Source organism: Solanum tuberosum, unplaced genomic scaffold, assembly GCF_000226075.1.
Source record: "Solanum tuberosum cultivar DM 1-3 516 R44 unplaced genomic scaffold, SolTub_3.0 scf00277, whole genome shotgun sequence".
In the NCBI taxonomy this organism is placed as follows: domain Eukaryota; kingdom Viridiplantae; phylum Streptophyta; class Magnoliopsida; order Solanales; family Solanaceae; genus Solanum; species Solanum tuberosum.
The window spans coordinates 735,888-748,423 of record NW_006239197.1 but is presented as its reverse complement, the minus strand read 5'-3'; the positions used below and the strand labels follow the sequence as shown (position 1 = coordinate 748,423).

The 12,536-nt window shown below is 33.5% G+C and overlaps 1 protein-coding gene across 1 annotated transcript; it reads left to right on the top strand.

Moving 5' to 3' along the window:
• Window positions 1-5,639: 5,639 nt before the first annotated feature.
• On the top strand, window positions 5,640-11,255 carry LOC102584209 (uncharacterized). The gene is made up of 3 exons (XM_006358475.2): window positions 5,640-6,083; window positions 8,166-9,636; window positions 9,938-11,255. The coding sequence occupies exons 1-3, from the start codon at window positions 5,789-5,791 to the stop codon at window positions 10,122-10,124; spliced, it is 1,953 nt and encodes a 650-aa protein (XP_006358537.1). The 5' UTR covers window positions 5,640-5,788; the 3' UTR covers window positions 10,125-11,255.
• The last annotated feature ends 1,281 nt before the right edge of the window (window positions 11,256-12,536 follow it).

The window sequence follows — 12,536 nt, the reverse complement described above, 5'->3', positions numbered from 1 at the left end:
ACAAGTGTGAGTCAATTATTTACGCTTTGCAAACTCCTTTTCCGATTTGAAGTGAGTGTATTGATATTAACTCACTTTAATTTGGCTACCACTTTTTTAATAATTTAATAACCACTAAAGATAAAAAAATTTAAAAAGATATTACTACTACTATTCATTCAAATTAGTTAGATGGACCTTAGCTATTATGACTAGGGTGGGTAGAGGAATGGTATGGTATAGTACGGTATGGTATGTAATGTTTGGTTCGGTAATTTGGTATTTGAAAATTTGGTTTTGATATTTTGTGGGTAGGAAAAATCGGTTGCTATAGTTTGGCTAACTTCAACTCATATATATTCGCATAATAAAATTTTATGGTTTTGACTTTTTAAGAAACATTTCAATTATATCATGTTAATATTATTCAAAATAAAGTACAAACATTTCTCTTTGTTTCAAGATAGAGTAGTCGAAATTCAACATCTAAACAATTAGTTACTACTATTTTATATATTTACTAATATTATATATATGAATTTTATATGTACCTATATATTTTTGTACGATATTCGATTTAATTTTTTCTTTTATAAATACCAAATACCATAATATTCAAACCGTGGTGTTAAAATTTTGGAAAAATTGTATGAAATAGCAAATTATTAATTCAAATTAAATGTTATAGCCATAGTTTCTTTTATTTGTAATTCACAACAAATATTCCATGTTTTTTGCCATGCCATTTGTATACTGAAATATACAAATAGACCCATTCAGTACATATATGTTGTATAAAAATTAATTGCGGGACCCATTTGTATACAGAAATATACAAATAGACCCATTTGTATATCGAAATATACAAATAGAACCATTCGGTATACATATGTGTTGTATATATGTAGTAATTTTATTTATATACAATTACTATGTTTTAGTTTGTATACCGAAATATACAAAGACATATTTTTATATATACATATACCGAAATATACAGATTAATAGCCATAACAAACATAAAATTTATTATGAAGCGTAATTATACAAACTATAGCTATAATATACAAATATAATTTTTATATTTGCTAAACCTAAAATTTACTCTAAATTTTTTGCCTTCTATTTGGTATTTCACCCCTAATCATGACTTTGGGCCGTTTGGACATAATTTCTTTTATAATTATTTTCAAGTTCTTTTTTAAAAATAAATAAATAATATTTATTTAATTGTATGTTATGTTAGTTTTTCATCCAAACTTGAAAAATAGTTTGAAAAACTTATCAGGACCAATTTCCCAAGTAAAATATTTTTCTTCCTACAAATTGATATCTTTTCGAGGTGAAATTCATACTTCAAGTTTTAAATGTTACTTCGAATATTATTATTATTTTGAGAACACGTTTCGTTCTCAACAAATCATTGCAGAATTAGGAGATGCATTTAATATAATAAAAAAAAGGCAAAATGGTCCAATGGACCCTTGTACTTGTATGAGTTTGTATTCTAGACCCTTCTACTTAATCATTTGCCTACTATACTCTTGAACTCAATTAAAATGAAACTTTTGAACCCCTCCAGCCATGTGTGTAGTTCACTCTCCCTAACATAAATGACATGTCATATCCACATCATATATGTTAATGCCATGTCATAATTATTTTTAAATTATTAACTAAAAAAATACTTAAATAAAAGATAAAAATAATAAGTTTTATGTTTTAAAAATAAAACAAAATAGTTATTTCTCTCACTTTTCCTCCACCTCCCTCAACCCACAACCACCAAAATTTTCCTCCACCTCCCTCTACCAACAACCACCAAACGCAGAGACAAAAAATGAAAACCCAAAATTGATCTCTCAAATTATCTAGTGAGACATAGCTATTATCCGATTGAATCACTTTCCTTCTTCCTTTAACTTCAATTTCAATTGATAATTTGGGCAAGCTACTACAGATCGAGTAAATACAACATACAAAAATCAAAAAAAAATTCATTGATAGTTTCCGCCTAAAATGCTTAAGCTACACAAATTCAACAAATTCCACTTCTATAGCTTAGTTGAACACTCTTAAATTGTTATGGTGCTATATAGACTAACAAAATAATCTCCCTTCTCCTAATTTTCTTCCTCTTTGAAAAATGAGTATGAAGCTCAGAAAGCACAAGTCAAACCCAAATCTCAAAACTAATATGAGCAGACAATGTTTTCTTAATATTGGATTTTATGGTAGATTTTTAAGGCTCGAACAATAAGACCACGCACAATCGAACCCACATCTCAATATAGAAAAAAGAAATTTATGGATAGAATAGGAGAAGCAAGCCATCGGAGAAAAATCGCCACCAAAGCAAAATCATCACATAACCACCATAGAAGACCCATAACCACCGGAGCAAAATCAGCCTTCTTGTTCAACATTTGAAACTCCCGTTGACACTGCTATAACTCACCAAAACACCTAATCATTAATGGAGGTTCAATGGACAGAATGGGCAGAGATGCAGATGAAAACGTCGGCGTCGCAAGAGCCGCCGAAATCTGTGTCATTTTCTCAGAACGTCTCGAGCAAAGGGAGAAGAAATTCAATGGACAGAATGGGCAGAGATGCAGATGAAAACGCCGGAATCGCAAGAGCCGCTGAAATCTGTGTCATTTTCTCAGAACGTCGCGAGCAAAGGGAGAAGAAAAGAGAGGGGTTGGGAAGCTTAATTTGTTTTTTCCTTTTTTTCTTTTTATTATTTATTTATTTTTAAAGAAAATTAATTGCTTTCACTCGCCTTTTTATGTGTGATGCCACGCACTATAATTGAGTTAGCAAAATAAATGCATTAATTGCTTTCACTCGCCTTTTTATGTGTGATGCCACGCACTATAATTGAGTCAGCAAAATAAATGCCACATAAGCTTGATCAACGGTTAAAGGGTTTTAAAATCTCACTTCAATTGAGTTTAAGGGTTCAGTTGGCAAAAGATTGAGTAGAAGGGTGTACAATACAAACTCTTAAAGTACAAGGGTCCATCAGACCATTTCGCCTTAATCAAAACTTAGAAAGTTGGAATGCGGTCTACAATACAAACTCATACAAGTACAAGGGTCCATTAGACCATTTCGCCTAAAAAAAAATGGTAGTATAAGTATTAAGTAGTAAAAGGCGGTGCACGTGTTATAGCACATTATATTATTCATGCATTCTATCAATCAATAGAATCTTCATAATTTTGTCCATCAATCATATATATCCGGAGAAAATGCATTTTTTAGTGGCGCAGTAAATATAGTTTTAAGAATAGGAACATCAGACCTATGTATTTACATCAAGTGAAATATTCTTAAAAATTAGTACCTCAGACACACATCAATTTCCAACGATTTCTCCTAAATTTACAAAAAAAAAAAGAAGTAAAAATATAAGTTCATGTGAATAGGATTTATAAAATGATCATCACTAATAGACTATTCCACAAATATAAGTATTTTATTAGAACTTTATACCCTAAAACCTTATTCAAATAATTGTTTCTATTCTCAACAATCAAAGTGCTAAAAGTTGCCAGAAGAACCCCCATAAAGTGGGCTGAGCACCCAAAATAGGCCGATGCCCAATCTCTTCCATGGACTGGGCTTCACCTTGGGCTTTTGTTCCCATGACGGGTTCTGATTGAGTGGGGTTGAATCCGTAAACTCAAAACTTCCTACTTACTTTTTTATATTTGAAAAAAACATATTTATTTTCATAAAGTAAAAAAGAAAGAAAAAGGATGGTGGGGAATGTATAACTCTTTTTGTTATATGGCTTGCATGAACAAGGCAAGTAATGAATCAAATATTTGCAAATTCAATAATACAGGTTTACTAATGAAGCAAAGAATCCATGGTTGTATTCTTAGGTTTTTATTTTTAAGTTTTCAAATTAAAATATATTATAAACATACATATATCATTTTTTCTTTCATATTATATTTATGCTTCGATAGATAGGTTAATCGTATATGTTAATCAATCACACTATTTACCGTATTATATCTCGTATTAAGTAAAACATCAAATTTATTTTTAAAATATCGATAGGTATAACTTTACGATGCATCACTAAGATTTATGTTTGAATTCTAGATATCCTTTGTCAATTAATTTTATTAAATTAATGATATTCTCTTATTTTATTTTTAAAAAATAATCAGAGAAATAAAAAGAATATGTTAAATAAAACAAAATATTCAATGACCAAAAAAAAAAAAAAGGAAAAAGATTTATGAGGTTGAGAGATCCAATTACAGGTTACTATGTTAGAATTGAAAAGTCCATATTCAAGAGTTAAAGAGTAGATGATACTCCAAGACCAAGACAATGATCAAACTTGAATGCTACATTTCAAATAAATAGAATACCTTGTCAAACTACTCGTCGGAGTAGTATTGATAACGAACATCGAATAAAAAAATAAAATAATATCTTTATTTATTCAATTACAATAGCATATTGATATAGTTTGTTAAATAAGTCTGAAGAGGATAGAATATATATAAAATAGAGAGTGAAAAAAATGTTTCAAAGTAATAAAATATATAGAGCAAATAAAATATTTATTTATATTAATTTAATAGTATTATCAGCTAAAAAAATTAGATGATAGGATTTGTATATTTGCTGATATAATTAAGCTTACATCACATATTTAATGATTTACTGTAAACGTCAAATGCAAAATAATTTTTTTTCCCTAATGAAGTAATGAATTCAAATCACGTCAAAAATAATCAGTTCTTTGTTTACTTTCTTCATGATAACATACTGTCATACCTTTTTTTTTCAAAAAAGGAAAAGAAATTATGACGTGGAGAGATCCAATCATGGCAATCCATGTAAGATTGGAATAGAAAAAAAACAAATCATATTTAAAAACTGAAATGGTAGTTGAAGACGAAGAGTCAATGATCAAATAGTGAATGCATTAAAAGAGAAAATAAATTACTTCCTCACATTTTATATTATATTTTTCATTTTTAATCAATTTCAAAAGAAATAAATATATAATAATTTTGAAAATGTTTCTTTGAGCTATACAAAAAATATAACATATTTACCTCATACAATGTAATGATAAAATCTGTATATACCATTTCAATTTGTGAAATAATAATAATTTTTTTGTTTAATTATTAATAAAATAATTTATAATTAATTTTTTTTATTAATTGTTGGGATAATAATTTTAATTTGTGTTGAAATTCTAAGTTTTTCAGGATTTGTTATTTAATTAAGGGAATTAATGTCTAGTTAAATTTTGTTTATCCTAGTTCAATTAGAAATAAAATTTTAATCCTAATTTAATTTGATTTCTTTAATTATAAATAGAATATTAGTGGTTATTTTTTTTTTCAATAGATAGAAAAGAGAAAACTTAACTTAATTTCATGTAGTACTGATTTATTTTAAATCATAATTTGAGACACCAACTCAGCACTTTCCTCAATGGAAGTCGAGCTCGTTCCTCACGATTCTGCTATACAACATATTAACCATTCTGTCCAATTAAATTGAAGGACATAATAGTCATTTCGCAAACCCCTGATGAATCTTCCACCCGTCACAACTACGGCAGTCCCCACTCATCAAAATCCCCCTTTTATAATCCAACACTCTCTCATCTATATCTTCCACTCTCTCTCTATATCCTCTTCTAATCCTACGCACTCCTCAACTAACCTTACGCACCAGACATACATAAAAAGACTAAATTTTACACATCGGTATTCGCTATCGTGCGCCATTTCTTCTCCGGCGACGGAACTCGTTCGAAATGGGTGGTGCAGGGGGAAACGGGAACGGTGGAGGGGGAGGACCGCAGCCGTCGGGTGCGGCTGAGGCGCTGTACTCGGCGGCGAGGATTTCGGTATGGTGGGATATAGAAAACTGTCAAGTACCTAGAGGATCTGATCCTCATGCGATCGCTCAGAATATAAGTTCTGCGCTTGTGAATATGAACTACTGTGGACCGGTTTCTATTTCCGCTTACGGTGATACAACTAAGATCTCTTCTTCTGTTCAGCAGGCGCTTAATAGTACTGGAATCGGCCTTAATCACGTTCCGGCAGGTATAATTTTTGTTGACACACATTTTTTCTGTTTGCATCTTTGTTAGTCTGTGTAATTCGGAAGAAAATGACTTGTTTTTAGTTGATTTGATGTTTGGTTGAGTCGATCTATGTTTTAACAGTTGATTTTTCTGTCACTGGACAGGATCGGTTAGATCTCATTGAATTTTGCCTTTATGATTGTGTTGTTTGTGCTGATATATAAGTCAACGGAGTGTTTTTGATGGTCTAAAGAACAAGGCTGACCCTTTGAATCTATGCAAGTGCCAATCTGATTTTTCTGTGGTCGAATTCACAGTCAGATGCAAAATTGCATTTTTTTCCAGTGAAAATAGCCATGTTTTCCAATTTAAACATCAACGAAAGAATTTTTACTTGGAAAAAAGTATTGATTGTGTTTATTTGTTTTAATTTTCTCATCAAACCCACTATCAGTGATAGAGATGGGTGTTTAAGAATCTGTTTAGCACATACTCAAAACTTTTATGAGTTGCTGATCTTTTGTTTCGGAATTATAGAGCTCATTTTCTCTAGATCATGAAGAAATCAAAATAGTGGTCCGTGGTAGATCCATGATTTTAAGTCATCGGGTGTGAGTACTACTGCACAGTCCATACTCTTTTATGGAACTGTCCCTTTCATCAACTCCGAAGGTAGGAAAGAAGACTCTATTGAGAGTGAAGCAAAAGAGCTCAATCTTCTTGGCGGGAAGTTTCTTTTAACACGTGTTGGACAATGGGCGTGGATTATGTATATATGTGTTTTTTTAAAAACATTTTCAAGTATATATAGTTGGATTTGGCTTCCCCTCCAGTTCCTTCAGTTCTAGTTTAAAATTATGACGTGTGTCTAGTGTCGAGTCTAGTATTTTCAGTGTTTCGAAAAAACAAAAATTGTAGTGCTTGAGATTTCAACTTGGAACCTTAAGTTGAATTTTTAACCCCCTCAATCACTAAGCCAACCTCTAATCTTATTTTTAGGAGGTTCAAAACCTATATATGTACTTAATTTTTTTTTCAAAATACCTTACGTATACTGTGTAACTTCTTGCGGAGCAAACCCCCTCGCTACCTTCTATATCTGCCCCTGCACCTGTTTACTTAATAATTTAATAGATCTGATATATTTTACTAATTTCTATATTTTTTACAGTAATTAAAGGATAGTCTATTTTCACCATAGTTAAAGGATAGTCTCTGCAATCTTCTGCCAAACTGTATAATCCGTTTACCATTTCTAGCTTCTGAACCTCAAAGTCTGGTGGAATACCACCATGAACCTCTCTTTTTGTTTCTCAATTTGATTAGACCTAAAAGCTTCTAGAAAGAATTGCACACAAAAAACTTCAACACCAAGTCATATTAACTTGAAGCTAGTAACTTCCACCAAAGAGTGGGGAGATTAGCATATATATTTGAGACTGGGAGAATAAGATACTGAGTTTGCTTTCTGGCTGGCCGATCGGGCAAAAAAGTTGAAGGATCCTCAAAATTATCAATGGCAAGTTGGCAATTCAGAAGCAGCGGTGGAAATCAAGGCGCGTCCGCTTTGTCATCTCAGTTTCTTTTTGTGCAAAGAGATTGAAATGATTCCGCCCTTCTAGCCTGCCTCCGCCACTGCTCAGAAGAAGATTTAGTGCTTCCATCACTTAAATTTTCTTCCAAATCAGAAGACAAATTAAAACATGTCTCGTTGGCGTGATGGGAAGTCTCTAATTTTTGCTGAGCTTCATTAGTTCTCTGTGAAAGATTTGGAAGAGAAAGAAAATTTACTTTTCATTGTCAGAGAGAGAGAGAGAGAGAGAGAGAGGATGTGAGTTGATTTTTGACCATACTGGTGGCATATGCTGCTATACAACCTTGGACAAAAGTGAGAATTTGGAGCTGATATGTGGTCGCTTTTAATGTTTAGTAGAATTCTTATCTTAATCGAGTCTTAAGCTAACCCTTCAAGGTAGTGTATAGACCAAGTGAAAAGCAGTGTATTCAGGATTCTTATTTTTAACATTTATGGTAGCGTGATTAGATCTATTTAGAACTGCTTGGACTCCATCATGACAAATTTTTGTCCAAATGTGTACAGGTGTCAAAGATGCAAGTGATAAGAAGATTCTTGTGGACATGTTATTCTGGGCAGTTGACAATCCTGCACCTGCTAACTATTTGTTGATTTCGGGAGATCGTGATTTTTCAAACGCACTTCATCAATTGCGCATGCGCAGATATAATATTCTTCTCGCACAACCTCAAAAAGCTTCTGTTCCCCTTGTTGCTGCTGCGAAGACTGTATGGCTCTGGACAAGCCTTTCATCTGGAGGACCGCCTCTCACAAATAGTGAATCAAGTCAACTTGTAAATAGCAGCTACGGTTCTTTACCCACTTTAGACGCATTATCAACGTCGTCTAGTGACTCCAGCCTGATAAACCAGCTTGACTCTTTCCATGAAAACCCGCAAATGAAGTTTAACAATTTGGGAAGGGGTACAGATATTAAGCAGAAGGGCAAACCAGTTCGTAGAAGTGTGAATCAACCCAATATATCACGAACTTCATCTGGCACACAAGAAAATCATAGTGCTGCAAACTTTCATCAACCAGGATATGGATATCCTAAGCAGTTCAATGATTCAGTGGAGTTACCTGGAGCTCATAATTCAAGAACTCCTTTCAGTGGGCCTGTACCAAGCGGTGTTCCTGGTAATCCTGAGCCATCCTGGACGAATGGAAACAACTCACAGAACAATTATCAAAACAATTATCCTCCAGGAAGGCCAAACAACCTCCCAGTATCACCGGTAATTCCACCTGGTAATTTCTTACCACCTAATTCGCATGTGCATCATTCACATTCAATGCCTCCTAGGTCTGATGCAATTGGCTACACCTCAGGCCCTCAAATATCTATGCCTGATATGGGTAAGCTAAAAGTCAGTGAAAACTCCAATAATGGTCATAATCGTCCTTTTTCTCAAACGTGGAATGGAGAATCGAGACAACCTCCTAACATCGAGAATTCTTATACAAATACAAATGGGCCTCATAAAGGACACAATTTGCAGAAGAAAACACCATTTTACGTTGAAAAAGAGGTAAACAGGTATCCACATCCCAGCCCTGAGATTCCACCACCGTCATCTATAGCAAATAGCAGTAATGGACCTCTCAATGGTGTGTGGGGAGCTCCAGGATGCCCAAAACCTTCTGATTATGTTCAAGGCCTTATTGGAGTCGTTTTACTTGCATTGAACACCCTTAAAACTGAGAAGATTATGCCTACTGAAGCAAACATCTCTGATTGCATCAAATATGGAGATCCAAAACACCGCAATACTGATGTTAAGAAGGCTCTCGCGAGTGCAGTTGAACAACAGCTGGTAGTAACACGGAATTTAGGTGCTTTGCAATTATATGTTGGTAAAAATGAGAACCTATGGAGGTGTGTGAATCCCATTGGTGGTAATATGAAACAATATCCCAAAGAAGCATGGGATGACCTCCAGAAATTTCTGTCATCTTCTGCCGGACGAGCCGCCATAAGCGCTACTCAGTGCAGGTAATGGGTTCTCATTTAGTTTGAACCTTTGTGGATGTTTGGGGAAGTTTCTAAAGTTCTTATTTAGGTGAAGCTCTTCCAATAGAAAATCCAATTAAACATTGTATTGAAGAAAAAGCATTTAGGTTCAGGATTATGGCAAACATATTTTTATCTTTGTTAGGTCCTCTAAAAATGTTTCCTTGTGTGGTTTTATTTTACCTTTTAAAAAAAAAGAAGAAGACAGAAGATGATTCCTCATGTGTATCTTGACTGATGTGATCTAATTTTGAACTTGCTTATTTACTTGATCCTTCGCTAGGTTTGAAGCAGCAACAGTTATTAAGAAAATGTGCTTAAAGGAGCTTGCTTTAGGCGAAATACTTCAGATCTTGCACATGGTTGTTAACATGAAGAAATGGCTTGTACAACCTCAATCCGGATGGCAACCAATTAAGTTTACTCTCGCAGAGATCGTCCCCGATTCAGGGGTGGTAGCTGCGACATAAGATCTGTGAGATCTGGTTATTGACGGGGAGAGATGGCTTATAGGTATTTCTTATCAGTTCCTTCATGAGTTTATCGACTGAACTGGTAATAGATCAATCTAGTACATTTCTCCTCTTAAAGGGTCGCAATAGGTTAAGTTGCTGTATTTATGGTTAAGTAGATTGTTCTGGAGTAGATATAGTTATAGTTTGGCTGTTTTATCTTTTTCCCGGGAAATCACAAAGCACTGTGACGGGAGCTTATGTCGGATAAGAAAAACCTTCTGAGGCATTGGAGTTTGGCTGGCATTATAGAATATCTTAAGCGAGAGATTGCTATACATGGGTGGTGGGTGCTTCGTATTTTGGGCTATTTCTTCGTTGCCCGGTTATTGATTATTGATTAAAGGGATCTACAATTGTGGAAAGTCACGGACTGTGATTCTGGACCTCTTCGAGTAACGCATGTGAGAATATCCTAGTTGCTTTTGTATCAAGCATATACATTTTGAATCTAGTCATCTCAGAGCAGGTATCATGTATAAAATTCGTCGAAAAAGGATATGCTTGTTTGGTTCATATTAATGACAAAAGTAGTGGTGTTAAAAGTCTCTGAAGCTGTTGGAGGCTTGGAGCTGATTTATTGTTAGAGTAGTTTTCAAAGGTGTATCGGTGCAGTATGAAGATATTCAGATTTTGCTGACTGGGCAGAGAATCGAATGCCCAAGACCCTCGTGTTTCAACAAACAGGACTAAGCGAACCAAAAATATGTGGCAGATTATGGTATTATGCATAAATCAGAGTTTGTGCGAAGACTGATAGATCAAAATCCTTTTAACCGTATCACATTTCAGTTGGAATTATGGAAGTTAGAAACAAATGACTACATCCTTGAAGGTATGATGGATAATTCTCGTTATTATCAGGTTGATTGCATACAAAGAGAATTGTATGCTATCGTCTCACTGCATGCTTTAGGTCTCATTTCCCGTGCTGTTTTAAACTATTGTAGATATATGATGTTGTAATGGCTGTAAACTTGGAAGGAGTTCATTTTCAGCATTAACTTTTAAAATAAAACTTTCCTTGGTTTTTCTCTGTTATGTTGCAGTGACTTTTTTCTTTTGTCTAAATACCAAGAATCATTAGAGTATAATTTTTGCTCCATCATTCAATATAATGTGTGTAGGAAAAGAGTTGATTTCATTTGACTCTCTTTTTGTCTGGGACTGCTTCATACCAAAACAGGAGCAATTTAAGAACCTTGGTTGGGTTCTTGTCCCGATCAGAAACAAAGAAAAAGGCCCATCTGGTGACATGGGTCTTCATTCTTCTGTACAGTCTCCTTGTTTATCGTTTTTTCTTAACTCGTCGAACAGGATGTAAACTGAAAAGATTATCTGTCACAGTTTTAAGAATGCTAGTGCAAATTCATAATGATGGGTTGTTACAGCTAGTAAGGCAGGGACTGATATTCTATGTATTGAACTTCATATATATCATGTTCAAAGTACCATCCATCACCATCAAGCATGTGTAGTGACGACTTAAGAAAATAAGTTCATCCATTGCTATCCCTCCTATCGTATATCTGAAATTGCTTTATACTTTAAACGAAAAGGTGAACAAAAAAAAAAAGATCTTCCAATCAATATAGCAATATTTATATTGCCCAATTCACATCATTTGAATTTGCCTACACCTTTTGATGAACATAGTAACAGATGGGATAAAATGTCGATTGAGATAACCAAGCTTGTAATGCCAAAAACGAAGATGTAAATCTCTTTCAATGTGTTTGGATCATAAATAATTAAATACTACTACAAAATCTTTTATTCAATGTATTTGGATCGTTGATACTACTACAAAATCTTTTATAATTTTCAACTGAAAAAAATAATACTTATCAACCAACGGCAAGATAATTTTTTGAGGACAGCAATAAAGGTTTCACATCATTGAATCAAGTGGTTAAGTTAACAAAAGATCAAAAATTTGGCAGAAGCGAGACAATTCATTTTTACAACGTTGTGATAAATTATTATACAGCAGGAAGGTTAATGCTTGATTAATTAAGAAAACATTAGGAAAATGAAAATGTCCAAGTTAAATTCATTGATTTCACGCACAATAGCTATTTGCTCTTTAAGGCCATTAATTTAAGGAAGTTAAGACTTAGGCCCCTCATAGTTTTCAAATGTTCCTGGTCGACTTGTATACGTGACAATGCTCTTTATATGGAGCATTAATTCTTTTCACTACCTCTTGTGGGATTAAAGATCCCACCAAGAAAAAAATTGTATAGTACGAAATAACATAAAAACTTTAAAAAAAATAAAATGATATGAATCCTTTATTCCAATTGTTTCTTTTTGACAGGAATCGAGAAATAAGAAATATTTCAACACGATTCGATATCATACTAATGT